We start from the raw sequence: 25,975 nt of genomic DNA, 5'->3' as shown, positions 1-25,975 counted from the left end.
GTCCATAACATGAGGAAGATCTGGTTTTCAAGTGTTCAGTGTTTCCTTTTTCATACTAAGAATGACACTTTCTGGGTGAGGCAAAGCAAGGGCTACTCTATACTGTGCTCTAGAGGACAGACATAGATGTGCTGGATGTCAGAGGCCAGCTCAGTTCTCACTGCAGAGAAGCCAGCCATCTTTCTGCCCTATCAGAGCTGCTTCTACCCAGTTTGAATGGCTCACTCTAGTGCTCCTCAAGCGTCTTGCAAAGGAAGACACACAATCCAGGACGGTTCTGCCATGCCAAGGAACAGATAGCAAAGGCTACTTGGAGGCTTAGAACGCTTATTTTGTACTCTACAGAAACTACATATGTCTCTGAACAAGCGATTTTCTGTTGTTGTACATGAGTGTGCAAGTTCATGAGTCTGTGTGATGTATGTGCATGTGTATACAAATGTGTATGGAGCCCAAATGACAATGTCAGGTGGCTGCTGTGGCTCAGGTACTGCCTACGTTATTTTTAGAGACAGCGTCTTTTCACTGGCCTGATGTTCTCCAGGAGCCAGGCTAGATGGCCTGTCTCCTCAATGCTGGATTACAAGGGTGCACCAACACACCAGCAGACTGGTTCTTTTAAGCATGTTTAGGGGAATCAAACTCAGATCTCCATGCTTTCAAGGCAAGGAGCTTTACCACTCCAGGCCCTTTAAATGATGTTTTAAGTTGTTATGTAAATGAGAGCAGCTATAAAATGACCCATGACTGCACATCAAAGTAGACTAGTAGTAACTCTCATGGTGCTTGATGGTGCAGAGGAGGGTTACATGTGGACGACTGATGGAAATGCTATTTATCACAAGGTAGCTCCCTACCTCCAACACACCATGAAGCAAATTTCAACTCATTAGCAAGGGCTATAAACAAAGACACTACCAGCAAGCATAAATGCATGATAGTATACAGTGCTAAGCCCAATGCATAGTTTCTTATGCACATAATTCTATGGTAAAGCTAAATTTATAAATTAATGGAACAGATGTAACGGAACTATAAACATATTTAAAATACACCTTTAGCATTTGGGAGGCAGAGGCAGGCAGATTTCTGAGTTCGAGGCCAGCCTGGTCTACAGAGTGAGTTCCAGGACAGCCACGGCTATATAGAGAAACCCTGTCTCAAAAAAACAAAAACAAAACAAAACAAAAATCTCTTATTTATTTATATGTAGGACCTCACATATTTTGATATTTTGTTCTCATTCACTTCTAAATACTTCCTAGCTTCTCTTTTGAATTACCCTTTATACTATTACTCCCTCCCTCAAATATGTCAAAGTATTTCTAGTTACTTTTTATTGGTATCTATTTTTTTAATTACATTTATTTATTTATGAGGCAGGAGGGGGTGCGTGCCACAGCACACACATGAGGTTAACTTGTGGGTTCTCTCCATCCAAAAGGTGGGTACCAGGGACTGAACTCATATCATCAAGCTTGGCAGGAGTTGATTACCATACCTGATAGCTGTGGTAATTCCACTGTGGTAATAAAACAAGCACTGGAAGACTTAAACCTTATACTTACTGACTTGTTCATACTTTAGATGTGTACTTGAAGAGAGTACACATTCCTCTGTGGCTGGGCAGTGTTCACTTTCACCCAAGACACAACAATATCTGCTTGTTCTGCATTGGGTAAGGGATCACAACACCTGCTACTACAATTATAGATTTGTCTACTGTCATAATAAGTCTATCAATTATTGTGATTATTTAGAAACTGTGGTTTTAGTTGTATATGAAAGATTTGAGATTTTATTTTGCATGTTCTTTTTGGAACATTCTTGGCATACACTCTGATATAAAAACTGAATGTACAATATCAATTTTAAAATCAATTAAAAATATGTCCAAGAATGTATTACAATTTAATCATTTTTCTATTTCTAAGTTTTCTGCCTGTTTTAAATTTTCACTATAAAAGACTAAGATAAATATCTTGTGGGGGAATCTTTGTTCATGTCTTAATTTCCTAAAATTTTCCAATTTACTAATCTTCTCAAGGTAAAAATGTTTGCTTAGGGTACATGTACACTGATTGTTCTGGACATGTTCTGCACAAGTGCTTGCTATGTAATGGAACCCATTAAACTCATAGCAGTAGTGTGTGAGAGCATCATTCTATAATTAACCTTCCTCAACAAGTACTGGAAGAATCAAATATAATAAAGCAATCACCTTCTACCTTTAATGATGTGAATGCCTGCTAAGCCGTTAAGGGCACAAACTAGTTGTCGGTGGGCCTCTTCACATTCCGTTCCACATTTCTTCTGCAGAGATGTCAGCAACTCTTCCATTGTCATGGTGCTAAAAGAAGAAACAGCTTTCAAAACCAGAATTTAAACCTCCTAGCATTACCTCAGCAGGAAAGTCAGCATGTTGGAACGTCAGGGTGCAGTGCTCTTTAGCATTTACACCACCTTCAGCAGCTTTCATCTCCACTTTTAAAATATATTTACGAGTATGTGAGCATCTGAGTATGACGTGTGTGTGTGTGTGTGTGGAGAGAGAGAGAGAGAGAGAGAGAGAGAGAGAGAGAGAGAGAGAGAGAGAGAGAGAGAGAGAGAGAATGAGTATGCACGTGCACACAGACCAGAGTTTTAGGGTGTTGTAAAAACCCTGATATTGTACTGGGACTGCACTCAGTCCTTGGTAGAACAGCAAGAGCTCTGACCTGCTGAACCAGTCCCTTCCCTTTCAGTTTTAGTTATGGCTTATACTTAATTGTTACTAATCCAGCAAGTATTCTCCTACTTGATCTGCTTTCTTTTACATTTATTGAAAAATGAACAATATGATCTATTTGAAATAGTACAAAGATTACAATGTAGGACTGGGTCTATTTAGAATCACATCTCTATAAATTAATTAGACTTATACTTTACTGTAAATTCAAACTTTAGTTTATAAAATAAAAAATGAGATGTTCTAATAGTCATCAGATGTTATTTCCACTAGATAGATGTCTTAAACTACTTTTTAAATAGAAACTATTTCCACAGCAATCTATAATCTGTAAAACTTTTATCACATTCAGCTTATATTGTATGAATTTATCACCTTTGCTATTTCTGCCTATAATATACTCAAAAGTAAGCCCCAAATATAATCATCTTTACAGCTCTTTGACAGCTAAGAGAACTTCTTATAATACCAGGTACTAAACACGGGCCCCCTTTTAAGGTTTAGTCCAATCCACAAAAAAGAATTATGGAACAGGACACATCAAAGAATATAGCTAGCACATCCCTCATGTGGAAAACCAGACATATTATTAAGAGCAAAAATTTTCACCAGGTGTGGGGGTGCCTGCCTTTAACCCCAGTACTTGGGAGGCAGAGACCAGCCTGGTCTACACAAAGAGTACTAGGGCAGCCAGGGCTACAGAGAAAAACCCTGTCTTGAAAGCACAAAAATATATGTAAAGAATCCTCTCTAAACCAAAAATACAACCACAAAACCTGTTATAATAGTCTAAATTTTAAAAGAAATGAAAACAATTTTTATGACTCTTACAAATGAGGCTCCACAGCACAAAACCATGAAACTACTACTACTACTACTTTAACTGCTACCTAGCCAGAAATCCCTGAATCAAATTGGGAGTCAAAAGTGCCTAAATACCGCCCACTACTGCAACATAAATCCCACAAGAGAAGTGAGTTGGTGGTAACACCTCTTCTGGAGTGGCAAGAACTCCCCACGAACAGCCTGTGGATGGCAGCAGGCCTGCCGGAGCCTCAGCAGTGGGTACAGGATGGAGGAGACAGTTCTCCTGTCCAAGCTGCTGAGCTTCAGGGCCCAGTCAGAAATCTTCCTGAGCTTCACTATGGCATCCTGGCAGCACACCTCGTGCTGGCGGTGATAGAAATGCCTCTCCACGGGGGAAAAATGGAGCCAGTGCATTTCTTCAGTCTGAGGTGGAATCTGGATCTGTATTAGGAAGTTGGAAACAATTTAGCCTGGAACTTTAACTGCGATTGCAGCTTTGTTTCCGTAAAACATTTGTTATAGTCAATGAAAGTTTGGCATACTGACTTGGTCAATGACATCTTTCTTTGCAGACCTCCACATTATCTTGGCAATAAAACTGTACAGGTGCTGAGGATTTTTCTTGCAGTATGGATGATAGAGAAGCCGAATCCACCAGTGTTTGACACAATAAGGTTCAATTCCAAGAAAGACCACCAGCCCAAAAAGATCTGTAAAGGAAAAGTCACAGGACACAGGGCTAAATGTTTCTGGATTTATTTTGTTTCTGCATAAGCTCACTCACAAACCCACAAAGCAGACAGAACTCACCATGACGTAGGATGCAACTTGTAGTTTCTTGAATGTGAACATTTTATCCCAGATCAATTTACATTTTTGAGAATCTACTGCCCTCTAGGTTCTGCTTTAATTTCTGGGATACTTAAGATGTAAGAACTACTGCAAAACCTTGCACTTTACTCAAAAACCATCAGTGAAACGTCAGTAGATTTGCTTTGTTAAGACACGTGCATTAAAGCAAGGCTTGTTAAATGAGAAGAACATGAAAAAAAAAAAAAGTAGGCGCTAATTTCATATGATTCAGAGAATATGCTCTGACCTAACATCTCTAATGATCTTTCACCTACTAACTTCATTTCTAGGGAACTAGTGTAAGACAATAATGAAGTACACACAAAACTAAGTGAATCACCACTCTTAACCACTGTGCCATTTCTCAATGCCTGAGTGAAATTTTCTTTATGCTTTTATGTATCATTAGTTGAACAAAACAACACAATATATGCTCTCTTCAAAAGGAATAAAAATTATTCTTTAAAATTTCATGATTTCCAGCCAGAGAAAACCCCATCATGAAGAGGGGAGTTGGAAACACAATCCCTGGAGCCATTGGGTATCAATACCTTCTGGGAAAGGGAGAATAGACCTTGTGAAGTCAACAACTCTCTAGTGCAAGACCACATACCCCCAAATCTTTGGGAGCACAAACTTGTCTTGAAGGATTAAAACCTAGGTGGGTGAGTGAACTGGAGAAGAAATAGGGGAGGCAGGTGAATATGATCAGAATACATTGCATGACTCTAAAGGAACTAATAAAACTATGAAACAGGGCTGGTGAGATGGCTCAGTGGGTAAGAGCACCCGACTGCTCTTCCGAAGGTCCTGAGTTCAAATCCCAGCAACCACATGGTGGCTCACAACCATCTGTAAACGAGATCTGACACCCTCTTCTGGAGTGTCTGAAGACAACTACAGTGTACTTACATATAATAAATAAATAAATTTAAAAAAAAAACAAAAAAACTGTGAAACAAATAAACTACCTATTCCACCATTTGAGGATGGGCAACAAACATTTTAGTTTTAATTACTGTTTAGACAGGGCCTTGCTCTGTAGCTGGATCAAGTGACTCTGGTAGCAGCACATAGGAATTATGCATTTTTATCTGCAGAAATCAGAGATTTATCGTTCAGATCACATCAGTCCAATTGTTTAAGTTCTGCTTCACTGAGGTCCTCTAATTATATCTGCTGGAAATAAATTAACAACCTTATTTTCTAAAGATGCTTTTCTTCTAGCATAATTTACAGATGTGTATGACTTAGAAATTTATCAGCACATTGCAACTTGTTAATTTTCCTTATCCACTTTCTCTATTTCTCTAAGACAACTCTAGTCTAGACCCATAGTGCTAGCATTGCCTGCCTCCATTAACTGCTGCAGCCAAACGGCTGATATCCTAGTATGTACTCTGCTCTCTGACAAATCATTCTCTGTTACAATGACAGTCATCTTTTGAAAAATAAATTCATTTACAAGATTAATTTATTACATTGTATCTAAATCCTTCTAATAGTTTCCAATTTTTCAAAAACTTCCCAAATTTTCAAAATTCGAAGAATAAGAAAAGTACTTTCCTATGGTATCTAATACGTCTATTTTGGTTTTCTCTCTATCTATCCACTCATGAATGATTGCCCTGGCTCTTGCTCTCTAGCCACACTGACACTTGTTTGAGGTCTCCTGCAGTCTTATTACCTTCACGTGTCAGGCTCCTCTACTTCAGAGAACCCTTGCCCTCCCATCACTTAGCAGCGCTGCAGATCTCAACTCAGCTGTCATTTTCTTCAGTGTCCCTTAGATGAAATTTTTCTCTCCCTCATGCTTTCCTTTTTTCTCAGGTTTAAACCTTCTTTGGAACTCAGGTTGAGTTGAGACCTATAGCTATTCTGTGGAATGGTCCAACAACACTTGGCCAATTTAAAGCAATGGGAGTCCTCACTATGTATCTGACCCCAAGAAAACAAACTGAAGCATCACCCAAGTTCCATTTACAAGTTAATTGCTTTAAACTATAAGAGCAAATTCTGAGTAAAAATACACTTAACTAAAGATTCTGACCAAGATTAAGCATAGCAGTACGTTTCCCCATAAGTAAGCTCCTCAAGTATGGTGACCGTGGAAAGCCTGTATTACCTACCTTCCAATCCTCTCTGAACTGGAGTGCCACTGATGCACCACCGATTAATCCCGCTCAAACGCTGGGCCATTTCCGCAGCCTAATGAAAGAAAATTATGAACAAAAACAAAACACAGAACTCAGGTGTGTGTTTCCTCATGAAAATGGCCCACTAGCCGGGCACGGTGGCGCACACCTTTAATCCCAGTACCTGGGAGGCAGAGGCAGGCGCATTTCTGAGTTCGAGGCCAGCCTGGTCTACAGAGTGAGTTCCAGGACAGCCAGGGCTATACAGAGAAGCCCTGTCTCGAAAAACCAGGAAAAAAAAAAGGCCCACGATAGCCCATTTCAGGTAAAAAAAAAAGGCCCACGATGATAGCCCATTTCAGGTAAAAAAAAAAAAAAGGCCCACGATAGCCCATTTCAGGAAAATAAAAAAAGGCCCACGATGATAGCCCATTTCAGGTAAGATACCTCTGCTTTAATTTTGGAGTTTTCACACTGGCTGTTGAACGTCATACTCAATAAGCCATTACCCACCCAACACAGTGGTTCTCATGAGCCACAGAGATGCAGGGCTGGCTCAATCATATAGAGAAGGAAAAATACCCTGACTGAATACACCCCCTTCACCGCTCTGTACTAGAGAGGTGGGCGTTTGTGCTAGGAGATATGACTCATCAATTCAGTTCAGGTTACAGACTGGTCACTGGAGATAGAATAAAGATAAATAACGGGGCTTGGGAGACTGCTTAGTCAGTAAAGTGATTGCTACACAATACTAGGACCTGAAGTTGGATCCTTAGCACCAAAGTACAAAGAAACGTGCACAACAGCAGTTAAATCCTAGCACTGGGAAATGATGGCAGGGTGATCACTGTGTCTGGCAAGCCAGCTAGCCTAGCTGGCTAACTCAGTAAGTTCCAGATCTAATGAGAGACCATCTTAAACAATAGGGTGAAGAGTAACAGAGGAATGCCTGAGGCATACATACACACAGTGATAGCTATAATAAAAATCGATACGTAAGGGCCATTTCCTTTAGCCATTTGCTACAGGCTACTGGAGAACACTTGATTAACCCTTCAAATTAGGTGAGAAGATTTAAAGTTCCCTAAGCATAGTTGGCTTTGAACTGTGTCACACACACAGATATCCAAGTATTCCATACAAAAGTATCATCCGGAGAATTAGAATAATTTCAAAGGATTATATAGTTGGTAACACAAGAGTATTTAGCAACAAATGTTCCAACACTATCAGTACTGTGGGTTAACTGATCCCAACTACTGAACCATTCACGTCCTTCATTCCTTCCTCTGCACTCGTAAGACGTTACAGACTCTTACTTTTACTGTAGGACACTCGACCATCTGAGCTTCATCAAGGCAGATCCTCCACCATTCCACGGCTACCAAGGGGCTGGGAATGGCCATATAGCGCTTCTGGTTCCTCAGGCGACGCCCATCTTCACTATTGCTATGTGGGATATTGACATAGTTTAGTTCTGAACGAAGAACATCATAGGTAATGATAACTATATCTTGTTCTGCCAAAAAATGAGGCTGTAAGAAGCCGTCTTTCTTCACTCCTTGATATACCTGGGAAATAAGCAGCACCAAGAGTTATTACAGAAAACGTTGGCACACGCCAAAGAAATACTCATTTATTTATATTCCTACTGAATTGAGCCCTTTCTAAATTTGCTTTTGGCCATACATGCTATAGACAAATTGCACAACTGTCTAGAGAAAGGTTATGCTTTAGTGGGGAGCCAAGTGACATAAACAACATGAATAGAAATATCACAGAGCAATTGTGACAGCACTAGTGGGACGACCAATCATGCAACTGACAGTTAACTCAGAGGAGCTAATGATTCAGTAAAGTGTCTCGAAAAAAAAAAAACAAAGAACAAAGAACAAAAAATGTTTTGAAACAAATGCTTTCTTTCAACTGGAAAAAAGGGAAAGAATGTGAGCAGATCGGTAGATGGACCGACTCAGGAGGGGTGTGAGAATCCAGTGGTGTGGGAAACAGAGCAATCACAGCTATCATTCATGAGGTATCCTTCCTGTCTCAGAGACTGTATGAAACACTTTCTCCAAATTTCAACAGCCATACTATTAAGTGCTATTTCTTCCTCACACAGAGGACACAGTGATCTGCTCAAAACTAGGAGCTAAGACTAAAAAGAGCTGCTCAATGGCAAAAAACTGTCAGGTCCAACTATGGAAAAACTATACTACTTGCATGGGAGGAAGGAAGGCAGCCAACAATAACAAGCAATGCCCCTGGGCAAGTACTCGACCACCTCATTGAACCTACACAGCAAGCCTATGAGAGGCTGCTTTTAGACCTGAGCTCAGGTCCTAGAAAATGCCAAGGACCAAATAAATATCTGAATTATTCTAATGAGGTAATTGAGGCTCCAAAAGACAGTAAGGTGACAGGTTAAATGGCATCTGCAATTATACTATGCCACCCTGGGACTGTATCTTTCTCTGAAATTACAAATGCCTCTACTAACACATTTTCAACTTGATGATTAAGAATCTTTAAAAAGCCTTAATAATAATATACTCCCAACTTCTGAAATCTGGAAGTCAAAAAAGAATATAGTTTATTCTTCTACTTCTTCTTTTCAATATTCTCTTCAAGCTCTGGTATAACCAGTACTAGTATCATAACAAATAATTTTAGTAATATACAAACAGAGGATGATGGCAATATGGCTCAAGCTAGAATGTTTACCTGACATGCAGAAGCCTCAATTTATTGAAAAAATGAAGTATGAAAACATTTATTAATGAAGTATGAAAGCTCTTTATTAAGAGCTTTGGGGGAAAAAGCATAAAAACAGTAAAATCATACTCATCAAAATGAGCTGGGCATAGTACACATGCCTATAATGCAGCACTTGGGAAGCAGACACAGGGATATCAGGATTCCAACGTCATCCTTGGAGCTATCCTGGGTTACATGAGATCTTGTTCAGCCACGATGAGAACTATCACAAATAAGCACCAATGTACATGTTTTAACCCCTCTTCAGCTGTAGTGCCTTACCAGAACTCGCAGAGACGATGATCTCACATGCCGGTTGATTTCATCCACCCACTGGTGGCAAATGGAGCTTGGAGAGATGATCAGGGTTGCTCTGGTTGATACTGGCTCCATTGCAACAAGACAGTGGGGGCAGTAAAAAGGCTTAACCTTCAGGTTCTTCTCCTCATAATTCACACACTTTGCATGCTGCCACAGGTGACACTTCAGACACTGAACTCTTGGCTTGCGGCCAATTTGATCAAATTCACCACATATACACTCAAAGCGGTAATCAGAGGTTTCACAAGGACTTGAAGTGTTAGACTGTGCTAACTCCTCGGCAGCAGGGTTTGGCGACTCAGCACAGTCTTTTGCTTCTTGGGTTTGCTTGTCTTCAGAGACACATGTATTTTCTGACGCATGAACATCAGTACTTGCACAGACTCCAGCAGCTGGAGCATCACCTTGGGAATCCAGATGAACAGACTGACCCTTTTCCTTTTTAGTTAGTAAAACAGGCTTCTTCAACTTCTTCTGGCTTTTTCCCGCCTTACAGTAATCATAGTAAGGATCATCGTCATCAGAAGTGTTTGATGGCAGGTACTCAGAATCTGCATCCTTGTTCACTGATTTCCTCAATTCCTTCTCAACTTTCCTTGGACTCCCTACTGCCTATGAAAAGTGTTGTTTAATTAACACGTATCAATAAAGTTATAATTGTGAAATTAAACTCTAAACTTTATATACATATATCCTTTACAAACAAAGTCAACAGTGTCTTTACCACCCTTTACCCAAGGACACTTGCTCTTGATAAACATATTCTAATTTATCCTCTGAAAGATCTCTCTCTGTAACCTTCAGAGAAGCAAAGGTTCTACTTGATCCCTGTATCGTACTGATGAGAAAGAAGAAGGTAAGCTATCCCTTTGTTATTAACATTTTCTGATTTAAAGTCTGCTTAAATCAAGCAAAAACAGAAATCTAGAGTACATACAATTCCAAATCACCAAGTACAAATAAAACGAAGGGTGATTACTACTTGCTGCCATCGGTACACACTTTTACCTTTGCCTTCTATGGGTGTCTCTTGTCATTATGGTTTGAACATCAGCTCCAGGCCAGGCACTGTCTCTGAACAGGAAGTAAAAGCACACTATAGAAGTGCCTACAAAGAGCATGTAATAGAGTCAGAGTGTGACAGCCAGGTAGGTGATAGGAAGAGCTCCCCCAAAGTGGGGTCAGAACTGAGGGCACACAGAAGAACCAGGATATTAATACAGAACAATGGCCCCAGTTAGAGGTCCCAGCTCCTGGTGCTGTGCGTGCTTGGGAACAAGCTGGACACTCTCTGCTCTAAGAGATGAAGTGTGCCTATTTTCTCTACTATTTCTTACAGTAGCCAAGCAAAAGCAAGCAAAAGGCTTTCATACTCTAATTTGTCGTCATTTTTTCCTTAATGGTGTTTACATGTACTGTGTCTATTTTTCTAAAAGCATATTGAAATTACTAGCCAAATGAAAAGTTTTATAGAAAAATATTAAAGTTTTACAGGATGACGTCGTTGGGAATATGATAACTTTATATAAAAGACTTGAGGCATTTATACATAGATATATGCAATTTGAGGCATTAACATTTCTAAAGCTGGGAGCAAAGTTTGTAAATGCAGACAGCATCTTAACAATAGACAATTTACCTTAAACTTTAAGGTAAACCAACTAATTTTAGAGTTGATTCCATTGAGTACTTCTCAGGGTTGAATGGTAACTAAAATAGTTGTTACTCTTGTGACACATTCAGAAAGTAGGACTGTTAAGTCGGTCATTGCCACAGTACTTTTTCTCACTCATTTCTGACTTCTGTCTCTAAGCTCTGAAAGCTTCAGTGGCAAGGCAGGACCTAAACATTTATTCTGTAAGGCGTTGTATATGAGTACATGCACTTAATAAATGATGTTACCTGCTTTTTTGTTTTATCAAATACATCTTCTTTGTAATTCTTCCCCAATGTAAAAGTCCCAGAGAAACCATGGCCTTTGATCTGTTTCACGAGACCTTCAAAGATTAAACATTTCAACATCCGCTTCAGAAGACTCCGGTTCCGCTGAACATCATATCTGAATATGGAGCTGACATATTTATAGATAGAAAGAATAGAAACTCCTTTCTTCCCATTCATTTCTTTCACAGCTGTCAGGATCATCACACGTGTAGCTAAATGTACAGTGGATAGACAAAAGGATATGATAATTATTCAAAATAATTGATATGAAATTCAATCTTAATCTTTATTAAGGACTGGGTACAAATAAAAGACTTAATACAACCTACTATTCTAAAGAATATGTAATAAAAATTTACCTTTAATTAAGAAAAATTACTGTAGTAGAAATAATTTAACAAAGCATTATTTAGGCTAATTTGTTAATTTGATGACACAACAATCATTCAAATTATAAAATAACAATCTCTTGAATATCCTAGTACATGTTATGCTACGAGTTCTAAGAAAATTCATCTGCTAAAAAGAATTATAAAAACCACACTTGAAATTAAACAAAACTGAAGAAACTGAAGTGTATATAATAGGCTAAGCAAGTAGTACTGGGACCAGTTCTTTATATTTGATGTAACTTGTAACCGTGCTCTGTGGTAAATACAAACAACTGGAAAAAAACCCCAAAAGCCCAAAATATCAACCTAGTGCTTACTATTAATACCTTTATAAGAATAACATAAACTACAGTAAGAATCACTGTAAGAAGTCACGTGAAGAGACCACACTTACGAGGGCAGTGAACTTTCTCTTTCGGTTCATATTCTGTATCCTGGATTTCTCTATTTTTCACTTTTTCTCTAGGACAGTGAGTTGGGATGAAATAATTTACCACTTTTCCCTGAAATACATAATTTTGGTAGTTGAAATATTTGTTATAATCATCCCTTCTATTAGAAAAATAGAATAAGCCCGGCATGGTGGCACATGCCTTTAATACCAGCACTCGGGAGGCAGAAGCAGGCAGATTTCTGAGTTCGAGGCCAGCCTGGTCTACAAAGTGAGTTCCAGGACAGCCAGGGCTATACAGAGAAACCCTGTCTCAGAAAAAAAAAAAAAAATAGAATATACGCATAATACGCATATGCAACTGGGAGATAACTAAATGTCATTCATTATATATGAATTTTTCACTTTGGAGCTTATAACGAGCCATCATGTTTAATTTGTATACTCTAAATTTCCTAAATGTAGGGAATTTCTGAAAGTAACTTTTAAAGACACAGTTAAAAATAGAATTGAAACATTAAATTTAAAATAATGAAAGTTCAGAAATAAAATATGTAATGAGCTTAATTAAAAATCTCTCAACAATGTTAATACTTTAACTCATCTATAGTGTCTTTTTAAAAGTAAGATTTATTTGTGTTTTATGTGGAAGGGAATTTTGTATACATGCATATCTGTATATCACATGCATGCAGTGCCCACAGAGGCCAGGAGAGGGAGAGGCATCAGCTGCAGCTAGAGTTACAGATGGTTAGTTGCCTCATGGGAGGGTGCTGGAAACCCAGCCTGGGTCCTCTAGGACCGCAGCCAGAGCTCAGGGCTCCTAACTGTTCAATCTTTTCTTCAACTTCCCTATCATAGCTATATATTTATACAAGTTTATAAAAATGTATTTATATGTATATATAAACATATATACAAAGATATATAAAGATTTTTCTTTACTATTTACTATTGAAATCACAAAGGTTCATTATGCATACATGAATTTATGAACATATTATATAAATATTAAAATTGTGGGCCCAGTGGTTCCTAGAGATTCTTAACTAGTTTAGCCTTTGATTGGTAGGCTAAATTCAGCAGGATTTAATGTGCTGGCTTCAGATTTTACTACTGGGAAGTATAGGAAATTATATTTTGTGAACTCTAAAATTCATATATTTATACAAAAACTACTCCATCTAACAATCTATTAATACGAAGCTATCAGACAATGACTAAGTTCTACTTAACAGAATCTGAGATCTGTAATTGAATAGACAGTTCTTCATTCAGTGACAATATAGACCTTTTAGTGTGACAAGATACGTGAACCACCAGCAGGACTCACTGTAAAAGCCCTGCTGGTTAGGGAAGACTGATAAACTCACTCCTGCATAGTCCTCCCTTACTAGTTGGTCTCCATCACTTAAGAAAAACCTCCCAGGAAACCAAAGTCCCATTCTCTGCAGTTACTTGAAGGTCACCAACCATGAATACAAGCCATTTTCACACAACCACAGTAGGGGTTGACTCAAGAACCAAGCAAATGCTCAGTGTTCACTGTAAGGTCTCTTGACATCCTTTGTTCCTACTCTCTGGAGCACGGCAGTATTTCTCTGTACCTCAGGAAGGGTGAGAGCATCCTGCTTGACATCTTGTCGGGTGTGTGTCAGAATCAGAGCCAGAACCTCCACTGTCTTTCCAAGACCCATCTCATCTGCTAAGATTCCACCAAGCAACTGTGGACCCGAATGTGGGAAATCTCGAATGATGCTAAGAGAAAATACAACCCAAGAAGCATTTAAATAAAATCCTGTCTTTTATTAGTATTCCCCAAGAGAACTGAAGAAATGAATGAAACTAAGTTTACTGAAACTTCATTTAGGAGGAAACGAGTCAAAGTTCCAAATCATACCTAACAGGAATAAATAATAACAATAACTGAGCAGACAACTAAGTACATAGAAATAAGAACGGTGCTAGCACTGAATCAACATTTATCTCATCTATAATTAAAGAGTCTAGCAAGTCTAGCAAGATGGATAACTAGGCAAAAGTGACTGCCACCAGTCCTTATGGTAAACATGATAAAACACAGTCATCTTCTACCTTCAATGGTACACCACTACCCCTCCATCCTTGGCCACAGAATAAATATATGCAATTTTATAATATTTTAGAAGGCAGGATTTTCCCTCTATGGTCTTTATGAGTCTGTGATTAAAAATATAAAAGATAATAAATACTGATTCACTAATTATGCTCAAAGTTCATCACATTTCTTAAATCTATAAATTGATAATTAAAAGTATAAAAGCTGGCCTTTATAAAAAAATGACATTACTTGAGACATAAATCTAATCTCTCCTTTACTCTCTCTAGCTCCCAAGGGCTGGGATTAAAGGCATGCCTCACCATGCCCAGTCATCTCTGTCAGTCTTGATAGCTCAGCAGCTTCTGTCTATTATAATTGTATTCACTGAGAAAATGGCAAGTGCTTTTTAATTCTAAGTCTATCCTAACTGTAGAAATATATAAGACTTTTAGTATTCCTCAATACTGAGCACTGTGTTAAATTCTCAGAGTTTTTTTCTGTATATATTTTATAAAAATCAGACATATAAGATTTTGCCTTACCAGCCTGTGTATGGATTATAGTAGAGTTTCAAGCCATCAGGTGTAACAATTTCTCGCCATAAGAAGTGCAGGGAGTTATCTAAAGAGAAGTATAATATATAAGAGCTTTTGTTTTGATTTTTTTTTCTCCTGTCAATAGTGATACTAAGATAAACAAAATGGCACGGGACACTGATTCAGAAGACTCACATCCTTGAGAAGGCTCATCCGGGAAATGCCACAGTTACCTCTCACAGTATTCCTCTAATACTATTTGTCAGTTCCCTTTGCTTTTGCAGACGCATAAGCCAGTAATAGCACAGAAGAACAAAGTACAACAAACAGCTGAGGGGGAAAACTAATATATAGCACCAATTCCAACGTGGTAAGGGTTTTCTGCATTTGCTAAGTGCAGACCTGTGTTTCTATGTGTTTACTATAGTTTAATTTGAGGGCTTTCTGAAAACGAGTAGAAACTGGAAATGATACCCAAGTAAAGGGAGTTGGTCCTGACTGAAACTGGCCTTGGGGATTGTTTCTAGACCTGGTCCCCTCTCTCTGTTTCAGAGAGGAGGGGCTCCTCAGCTGCATGTCACTGCTGCAGTGTACACTCTGTGAACACACACAATATGCTCAACGACTAAGACTACACTGAATAATCAAGAATTACCTTCAGTACAAAACCAATATGAAATTATGTACTTACTTTATACCATTACAACTCAATAATTACATAATCAGTACCGATATCTAAGACTGATGTAATCCTTCCCAAACACTTGCGGCTAAAGTGTGCTCGACCATAGCTAGATAAGATGTATTTGATAGCATTCCTCTACTTCTGAAACAAGGTATTTCTTCCCTCTAGACACCTAATGTCTACTCGGGTTCAAAGCCATCAGGCTAGTCATCCTTGCACTGAACCATCTCACTGAGTGATTCTCCGGAGATGATTTTCTCAGATACGCTCTGTCACTCTGGTGGAAGCCTGACAAGAACTGGTTGTTGACTCGAAGTTTACAGATTTGTTAAAATACATCAAATATTACCTTTAAGATCAAACTGTTTTGTTGTATGTAAGTTATTCCTTATGGAAATTATGTATCCGAAAATTATTTTATTTTAGAGAAAAAATAATATGGTCTACGTGGGACTTTATAGGACTAACAATTTCCCAAACAAATAATAATGAGGAAAAGACTGAATGAGAGCTAGGCAGCAAAACATACAGATTATGAAACTTTACCATAGCATCCAACTCCACAGTTAGATGTTGATTTCAGGATAGGGGAAGAGAATGAGGAAGAATATGAATGAATGAGAATGTAGAAGATAGGGAAATAGAGATGAGGAAGGCAATTTGGAGGAGAAGACAAATGTATTGGTATTAACAGGATAAAGAGCAAGAAGAAATAATACTGCCTATCAATTGATAATTCCTAAAGGAAAACTTAAAAAAAAAGTTAGGTTGCTAGAATACTTGGAAGAAATTATCTGTAGTTAACTAAAGTAAATCTATACAAGAAGAATCAGAACTTGTTAATAACTCATTGTACAGTCATGTAAAAATCTCAGAATTTGTCTACTCATTTAAAAACAGTGCCAGCCTAGTGATGCATACTTTTAAGTCCAGTGCTTAGGAGGCAGAAAAATGAATTCTAATTCGAGCTTCAGGTCAACCTGATCTACATAGCGATTGAGTTCCAGAATAGTCAAGAGTTACACCAAGATTGTGCCTCAAAAACAAAAAAAAAAGTTATTACTAAAGTACACCCCTGCAATGAATCGCTTGGCTTTATTTATTTTGTGGGGAAAGCAAAAAATATAAACTAGGAAAATCAGTCACATTTGCAAATCTGCTGTCTGTTGATAATATTTACTGTCAAGTTTCTTAGGAAAGTTTCTTACATATAATTAACAAAGTTCTAAAAGCAATTCTTTGTAAACAAGTCATGATTCTTCCTCTCCCTACCCCCACCCCCACCCTCTTTCTCTCCCTCTCCTTCTCTCCTTTGAGACAGCAAGGCACGTAGCCCAAACAGGTTGACCTGGAATCCACACCACAGCCTGGGGTGACTTGAGTTCCCCATCTTCCTGCTACTACCTTCCAAATGAAATTACAAGCAGGGAACATGAAAGGAAGAAGTAGTTTAAACTCTTAAAAATAAGAACAGTCACATATTAATTTATCTAGGTATCTATTCTGAAAGACAGAGAAAATTATTCTCCTTTCAGTATGATTACTTGCTGTCACCCCAATACATGCCCCACTATTAACTATCTCTAACGCTGTCCCTCCTGATAAGCCCTTCTTTAAGCATCTTATACTTGCCACCAGAAGGAGTGCTTCTGAATTGCTCTTGTTGTAGCATCCAGTTGACGGCCTCTCTCTGATAAGGTCTCAGGACCGGAATCAATGCAGGGTGCTGGACATCCACTTGGACTGAGTGTGTTTCTTGCTGGTGTGTTTGCTTCACAAAGTGATAGAGCTCATCAATATCCTGACCCTCTGGCTCTCTCTCTGAATCCTCCTCATCTTCTTCCAGCACATCTGTATATCCAACAAAGGTATATAACAGAGTCTGCATTGTAAGCCACAAGCAATTGTTTCTTTTTAAACCCTTCCCATGTGTGTTTTTAGACACTTTTCAATAATCTCTGGATTGGTCTCACACCTAAGAGCCTCACGGCTCAGTTTTCTTCAAGGGGCTAGGAATGGAGATGCATGTGCTACACAATGCTTGCTAACCACTATTCTTTATTCCAGGAAACCCCACGCAGCCAGCCAGCTCCACAGTCCTGTTCTGTGTATTCCATGACTGGAAATCCCTCTTCAAAAAATATTCACCTATGCATTCTTTAAAAGCATTCAAATGCTGCATGCCATCTATTTTCTGCTCAGTGCTCATGTGTTATTTTATACTTTGATTGTAATATATCTGCTCTCTCAATCACCTGTGTACCTGTCACAGAACCTCAGAGACACTGACATGTTCTGTTCTTGTAAGTATTTAATAAATATGGGTAACTGAGTATGAATTTCACCCGTAATTTATAAACTATTTTATCACTTTTATATCTTAACATAAAAAAATCCTTATATGTTTCATAAAAAATCCTGATGCATGCCTTTAAAACCAGCACTCAGGAGGCAGAGGCTGGCAGATTTCTGAGTTCAAGGCCAGACTGGTCTACAGAGTGAGTTCCAGGACAGCTAGGGTTACACTGCAAAACCCTGTCTCAAAAAACCAAAAAAGAAAAAAAAAAAAAAAGGTTCATTAATTTTTCAGGCAGAGAAGGAAGGGCAGGCCTTTGGTAGCAGCAGGAATTAGTGAAGAGACATGCTGAAAGATTAATTAATGTAAGCACGTCAGGCTATCCCATTTTACTACAAATACGAATGCCCTGTAGAAGATTCACACTGTAACTTAAACAAAATGAAAAACCCACACACACTTGAGTTAGTCTTTCAATTTGTGCTCAAAGAGCACAAATGCATCTAATATGCTCAAGGACTAGGAGTGTTATGAATAATCTACAAATTATTTTCAATACAAAGTATCACATAGGATTATCACAACCACACAGAGTAATTATACACTTGTCTCTTACTACTGCAACAACAAAATAATTAATGTCATCAAGCATTGAGAGCTAAGCTTGAAGTTTCCCTTCCCGGACACTGGCAGTTTAGGGGTGTGCTCCAACATAGCTGGCTAAAATTTTTATAACTGAAAAAAATACTCTAGATGTATTTGATAGCATTTCTAATTATGAAACAAGATAATTTCTTTCCTGTAAATCTCTAACTTGCAAAGTCACTATTACTAGTATTGTGAAGTTTTGAAAGAATGAGCTATGGCAACCATGTACCCACTATGTTCAAAAGTAGATTTTCAAAACACTCTAACATGAAAATGTATAGGGCTGAGACTATAGCTCAGGAGTGTAGCCCTTGCCTAGCATGTGTGCAGTGCTGGGTTTGACATCTAGCACATAAGGAAAAAGAAGAAAAAATGTTTAAAAAAAACCCCAAAACCAAAACCAAAACCAGCACCAAAAAAAGCAAGACAAAAGAAAGGAATGAGAGAAGAAAAATTATACCTGAAAACACAAGCACCTTAAATGCGCCATTGTACTTTGGAGAATCAAGCTGTTTCTCCAGCAGCAGAGCTAGGTGCCCCCCAGTCACTCCCCATGTCTATCTGTGGCAGACAGTATTGAACCAGCAGTGCTTTTTGTTTGTTTTATCTCTACCACTGAGCTACATTTACTAATATTCATAGGCCTTAGGTGCATGCTAACCAAGAATTCCATGTCCTGCCAACAAACCACCAAGCCTTTATAGGAATGATGCACCTCTTGAGCTTCTTTATCAGACTGCAAAGGAAAACAGATTAAAGGCCAGCAACAATCTCTGACTATTAAAAATTGTTGCAGAATAGCTAAGAAAATCCATCAACCAGCTTCATAAAATTTTTGTAGGACAGCTAAGAAATAAATACATAAATAAATAGAAATTCAGCTAGTTCAGATGTGTTCTGAGTGGCTTTTAGCTTTTTTTGTCTATTGATTTTACAAACATTTCTGAATGCTGGGCATGATACTAAGCAATTACAAATTGTTATCAGTAAGGTATTTCAGAGTTTGTTACACAGTACTGCATAAAGAGCACTCAAGTTTCTTCATTTTATTACTTGTTTTTCAGGCTGTTATGTGTACAAGTTGAGGAGAAACTGGCAATTCTAAAATGCAATTGTAATTCTTACTTTGGTAATTACCTGGAATAATGAAATTATGTAACTTTTCCATCACTCTCTTCATGAGCTGATTGAACTTTTTCATTCTGGAACCTGCATCACTCATGAAGTCTAGTCTTGTTAGGCCAGCTTCCAAAATGTAAATTCCAACCTACAAAGAATTAACACACATAACGTTTTACTGGGAGTATACAATTCTTTATAAGAACACAGAAAAGCTTTTTCAAGTCACTATATCTTTCTTTCTTCCTTTTTTTTTTTTAATGCATATGGTGTTTGTGTCAGCATCTATATCTGTGTACCACATGTGTGCAGTGACCATGGAGGCTATACAAGGACAGTGGTGACCCAGGGACAGGAGTTACAGATGATTGTTAGATGACATGTGGGTGCTGGGAATTAAACTCTGGTCTTCTGCAAGGACAGCCAGTGCTCTTAACCACTGAGCCAGTTCTCCAGTCTCCAGATTCACTATTTTAAAGGTTTTAACACTGTCTGCTCCACAGGCAGAAGATATACTTAAGTTTTCATAATTTCGTTCAAAGACTCCCTTAAAGGGGACCAAAACACAGTGTGATGAAAACCTCAACTCTACTCACCAAGACACTGGTTTCTAAACCTAATGGGCATCTGAATAATCAGTGAAGCATGGTACAAGGAGGCATTTCCTAGCTCAGCCTTTTGAGGTTATGTTTGGGAGTCCTTATAATGGATCAATCCAGTCATAGGAAGTAAAAGTGGAAGAAAACAGACCTTGACTATGGTAAGTATCTTAACTTACAAGACAATGCAGCTGTTGAATCCTAAGAGTGGAAATATTCACATTTAAGTAGAGACAATGATATTTAGGAGTAAAAGAAATTTAGAATAACTTTTATTTAGCCTCATATGTTTTTATTTTTAAAATGGAAAGTCTATGAAGTAGTCTAAATAGTTTAATTTTTAAGATTTCTAATGGCAAACAATGTATTTTCTTCATTCCTCCAGCTATCCTGGGCTAATTCCCTAAAGACTGAAATCCTTCATTTTTTTTCTAAGAATCCAGCAACATTACACTGGAACAAGTGGCAAAGATTCCATTTCAGAACTGTACATATTTACATTCTGTTCACCTGGAGATGGCTTAAATATTTACATACTTAGCCCAATCAAGGTCAGGGAAAATGGAAGACATTACGACATGGTTTTAAGGGTAGAATACAGACACATAGGCTATGATTTCTTACTTTCCTGCTATCAGCAAAATTCTGGTCCTCAAAATCAGTAGACAGGGAATTGCAAGGTTGAGTTCCACTGTCCAGGGAAGTTAATTGCTGTACAATGCTTTTAAATGTTCTCTATTCTTTAGGTTAGTCAGAAATAAATCTATGGCCATTCCACCCTAAACACACCAGATCTCCTCAGAAATAATAATTAGCCTACCAATATAATTTCTTTTGAGAAATAAGAAAAACATTTCAGTGACACAAAGATGAAACAATTTCTTAGGGTTTTTCTTTCCGCCTTTAGTGTGTTTCAAGCAGTGTCTTACGGTTTTACTGCTGTGAACAGACACCATGACCAAGGCAACTCTTATAAGGACAACATTTAATTGGGGCTGGCTTACAAGTTCAGAGGTTCAGTCCATTATCATCAAGGCAGGAGTATGGCAGCATCCAGGCAGGCATGATGGGGAAGGAGCTGAGAGTTCTACATCTAGTTCCAAAGGCAAACATGAGAAGACTAGCTTCCAGGTAGCTAGGACTAGGGTTTTAAAGCCCACACCCACAGCGACACACCTACCCAACAAGGTCACACCTCCTAATAATGCCACTTCCTGGACCAAGCATATACAAACCATCACAAGTAGCCAAAAGAAAAAAGAAAAGAGATACACTGGGCAAGGATATGTAGTACCACGCCTGGGACTTAAAAACCTTCTCTATGCATCCATGCATTCTTTCTGAATTGACTATCAGAGATTGGGAAGAGGAAATCAAGAAAAGCACAGACAGAAAGACAGAATATGTTTGGGAGACAAATTTTGGAATTTCAGGAGCCAAATAAAAACATAGCGACAAAGGGTAAAATTCAAGACATATGATAGCAAGTTGTAAGTCAGAATAGCAAGGTTACACTTAAGTTTTACGATCAGGAAATTAAGTCATGTTTCAAACATACCATTTCTGAAACAAAATAGACAAAAGATTTGAAAATAGAAGGTATTATAATGCAAGATGGTGAGAACCAAAGCAGGTAACTGAGCACAGAGGCAGGAAGAAAAAATCAGGGGAGTCTCCTTAGGAAAGCACAGCCTGGCTAGTTGGGACTGGCAGGAAGACACAGTTTTACAGTTATTTAAAGCCCCATACAAAGTTATTCTTTGAAACTTAAACAGGGGCTTACTGCTGGGTTTTGAGACTTTCTAAGTTAACATCAATGAATTACCAGTGTAGAACCTTACACAACACCACAGACCCTGAGTACCTTGATTGTGTGAGTGCCGTCTGGTCTCTGGTAGAGTTTTATTCCTCTTCTCTTCTGTAGCCAGGCCAAATCCTGTAACATGTCACTATTGAAGGAGGATTCCACTCGAATTCCCTTGCTACAAACACTGGCTGATCCTTCAAGTACATTTTCTTGTTTATCTACATTTTTACATTCTGAATGAACATAGATCAGGAACTGACTGCTTGACTCTGAAGGACTCAATGTAAAAGTCCTTTCAGAAAAATGTTCAACTAAACTCTCTTTGGGGAGAAGCTGAAGAGCAAAATCTCCCAGAAATGCTTTCCAAGAATGATCCACATGATAGGGAGAAACTGTAACATTCAAAGTCACAGACAAACGGGTCTCTTTCTCAGTGGACTCTAAGATGCTCACAGTCTCCGAACGCCTCTTCTTATCTCTGTGAAGTGCACTTTCAGGAGGGTCTTCATCGATGATGATGCAATCAGAAGAAGAGTCTGCATCTGAACAGGCCTGTTCCCCGACCATCATGGTGAGCGGCTCATTCCTCAGGTCCTCATGCATGTTCCAGTGAAGCTGCTGTTGCCTTTCTTCATCGACCTTCATCGGGGGAGCACGTTTCCTTCGGCTGCTCATTTTCACGATTTCACTTTCTTGATAAGTAAATGTGAATTCTAAATGACAAATGGAATAGCTGATGTGAGGCAGGATAAAGACAGGAAATCTAAGAGAATAGACCCCATACAGTCAAGTCTGGTTAAAGCCTCTGGCTAATTGCAAATCTAGACTCCAGAAAAATTAGCAATGTACATTTGCTGTGAAGGTTACCAACATTGAGGTGATATATCTTTTATAAGGAAATATTTGCAAACAAAAACATAAACATTGCAATATCCAGGCTTACAGCCCAAATGTGCACAAACCTAGGCTGGGCCTCACTCCTCTACTGGATATTTTCTAGGACTCTCACACACAAGACTCTGACTTTCATTCACAGTGAAAATATCCTCATTTCATGAATCACATCCTAACCCAGTTCCTTATCTTAACAATAACCCTGTGATACTAGGCACATTCCTCAGTAGCCCTTACACAAAACTTCAAGTCTGTTATATAACGTGAACTCTTCAAAACAGGTAAATTGATAAGAAGACTTAAGTCAAATAATAGCTGCTGTGCTTTGGCCATAAAAGCTCCTCACAGATTACATGTCAGAACTGAGATGGGGCCTAGGAGTAGGGAGTTTGATGCTGGTTGCCGAGCCTGGGGGACCAGTCTTGTTTCCTATCCTGTCTGTTTTCTTATCTACCCAGGTGTGAGCAACAAGGTGTGACCAAGCTACTGCAACAAGAACACCCCACTGTGTCTTCCCATCAGAAGGGATTGGTAACTGGTCACCTCAAGGAGAAAACTAACAGGTAAGAAACACTTTAACCCTGATCTCATGTATCAAATGTTGTGACAGTTTCACTCATGTTTGGTAGAAAATTTTAGTTAAGAAACAATTCCATTAAAGAAGACAAATTATAATACTATACTTGATGGCCAACAACGAGGAAGACAAACCTCTCACTACATCAGAAATAAATGCCTGACTCACGTGTTAGTTGTACTTAACCCCACACCACTTCTGTTTAATTCCAATGAGCTTGACAATCCCAAAGCGTTAACAAAACTTCGATCGGTCCTTATACAGAGGAGGGAAGAAACACACACACACACACACACACACACACACAAATGGTTTTATGGATTAACAGTGTGATTGGCAGGGAGTAGCACTATTCAAAGGTTTGGACCGACTGGAATAGGTGTGGCCTTGTTGCAGTAAGTGTGTGACTGCAAGAGCTGCCTGGAAGCCAGTATTCTGCTAGCAGGCTTCAGATGAAGATGTGGAGTTCTAAGCATCTTCTGCATCACGCCTGCCTGGATGCTGCCATGCTCCCACCTTGATGACAATGAACTGAACCTCAGAACCTGTAAGCCAGTGCCAATTAAATGTCATCCTTTATAAGACTTGCCTCGGTCATGGTGTCTGTTCACAGCAGAAAAACCCTAACTGAGACAAAGAGTAAAAGCTTAGACAAAGAATAAGGTGGTGATAGCGATCATGGGACCTAGGCAAATACAGGAGCAAAGGCAAACACGTAGGAGAAAAACAAAGACTTGCCACGATAAATTCAAGCTAAGTGGATTAAAAGGCACCACGGTGAAAAGGCAAGACTGTAAACAATACCGATCCTCCCACAGGGTACCTTAACCAGAAACCAACATCTTCATTCACCAACCTAGCGCTACCTGCAGCGACAAAGTGCACACAATGCACAGGAGCCAGGGCGCTTCTGCAGGCGACTGTAATGCTTGTGAGTTCGCCAGCCTAACTTGGCGGCCTCTGCATCCCTCCCAGCTACCTGTCGTCCCACGCACCGCCAGCCTGCAAGGCAAGTTATCCTTGAAGAAGGAGCCGGAGGGACAGCTCGTGACAGGGCCTCAGCACGCAGGCGTGGGCAGCCAAGTACCCGTCCCACGCGAGAAGGGCTCGGCCCACGTCCCGGCTGGGGCCGAGCCGCGGGGCCTCGCAGGGCCGATCACTCCCGCTCCCGGAGCTGCGCAGGAGCCCTCGGAGTTTCCCTGACGCGCAGAGCCAGCCTCCCTCCGCCGCGACTCTAACCCCAGAGCCGGCACGCACCCTCACCTACCTCAGCCGCTCTGCAGGCACCTGTCGCCGGCCCGGCCCTCCTCGCAGGCTGCAGATCCCCGGCCCACAGTCGCCACACACACCTGCGGGAGTTGCGCACGCGCGCTGCACGCTGGGTGGAGCCCGGCACCCGCGCCGGAAGCCGCCAGCGCCAGCTGAGGAGGCCAGCGGGAGCGCTCGCTCCAGGCGAACGCGCAAGACCGGTCGGGACGCTCCGCCCCTCCGGCGTTGGCTTCAAAAAGCACCTCTGCGCATGTCCCGTCCCTGAGGTCCCGGTAGAAGACGGTTGAAGTCTCGCGGTGGTTGTGCCTCTCTCTTTTCCCCGCCTCCCGTAGCTTTAGCAAATGCAGGATGGGCGGGGCCCGAAAGAAGGGGCGGGACCTCTTGTCAGAGAGGGCGGGGCTCTTCGCCAGAGCTGTAAGGTTGATGTGAGTTGTGGTTTTAATAAAAAGGCAGAAACTTACATAAAACGGAATTCACAATGCTGAGCAGTTATAATACCCAAACAAATATACAATTAATCCACTAAACCAAAAGAATTCGATCTGCTAAGGGAAAAAAAAAAAGGCAGAGACGATGTTTTCAAAAGGAACTGAGAGAAATGAAGTCAGAAATTTATTCTTGCCAAGAAAATTACTAAGGCTTTAAATGTTTAAATGTTTTAAGAGAAAAAAACATTATACAGCTATGCTGAAGCAGGCCTCCCAGTATCTTTTACAAAGGGAGAATTCTATCTTCAGTAGACATAAAATTCTCTCGTCTGAGGATTTCAACAGTGTGTTTACCAAGTGCTTTGTTTGTCCTTCGAATTTTTTTTCTGTGGAGTAATGTTTTTTTGTTTGTTTGGTTGGTTGTTTTGTTTTGTTTGTTTTTTGTTTTTTGTTTTTTTGTTTTTTTATCACCAGAGCTAATTCCAGGGGAGGAAAAGGTTCGATTGTTATTTGGCTTTCTGTAAATTCCCTGTTGTGAGACATCTGTTCATGAAAATACTGCGTCTTTCCAGTACCTAGTAGATGGTAAATAATCTAATGATAGTACAGACAGGAGGACCACTTATTGGACACACTCAGATCTTACACGTGAATCCCCACTTTTCATATAACTCAGCTGCCTTGTTTGGAAACAATACAGGTGTGTT

The 25,975-nt window shown here is 39.5% G+C and overlaps 1 protein-coding gene across 3 annotated transcripts in view; it reads right to left on the bottom strand.

Annotated features, from left to right (window-relative positions):
• The window catches only part of Shprh (SNF2 histone linker PHD RING helicase), a 71,018-nt gene extending 46,068 nt beyond the window's left edge, over positions 1-24,950 (bottom strand). The window contains exons 1-14 of one of the 3 annotated variants that reach the window (XR_015048369.1): positions 24,839-24,950; positions 22,158-22,813; positions 19,713-19,842; positions 17,264-17,482; positions 14,953-15,031; positions 13,938-14,088; positions 12,334-12,442; positions 11,506-11,759; positions 9,565-10,215; positions 7,845-8,096; positions 6,517-6,595; positions 4,082-4,245; positions 3,720-3,976; positions 2,229-2,350 (exon numbers count right to left, since the gene is read on the bottom strand). Coding sequence is in view for 2 of the 3 variants with exons in the window: in XM_021174217.3 (XP_021029876.1) it covers positions 2,229-2,350; positions 3,720-3,976; positions 4,082-4,245; positions 6,517-6,595; positions 7,845-8,096; positions 9,565-10,215; positions 11,506-11,759; positions 12,334-12,442; positions 13,938-14,088; positions 14,953-15,031; positions 17,264-17,482; positions 19,713-19,842; positions 22,158-22,775 (3,085 nt within the window). In the remaining variant the exon portion in view is untranslated. Of the gene's footprint in view, positions 1-2,228; positions 2,351-3,719; positions 3,977-4,081; positions 4,246-6,516; positions 6,596-7,844; positions 8,097-9,564; positions 10,216-11,505; positions 11,760-12,333; positions 12,443-13,937; positions 14,089-14,952; positions 15,032-17,263; positions 17,483-19,712; positions 19,843-21,297; positions 21,387-22,157; positions 22,814-24,838 lie in introns of those variants that run through there. The other 2 variants (XM_021174217.3, XM_085842630.1) reach the window with 2 other exon arrangements.
• Positions 24,951-25,975: the final 1,025 nt, after the last annotated feature.

Source organism: Mus caroli, unplaced genomic scaffold (assembly GCF_978045245.1).
Source record: "Mus caroli unplaced genomic scaffold, Mus_caroli_1 scaffold_9, whole genome shotgun sequence".
NCBI lineage: Eukaryota > Metazoa > Chordata > Mammalia > Rodentia > Muridae > Mus > Mus caroli.
Note: the sequence above shows the minus strand (reverse complement) of the source record. Positions and strands in the feature narration are given on the sequence as shown.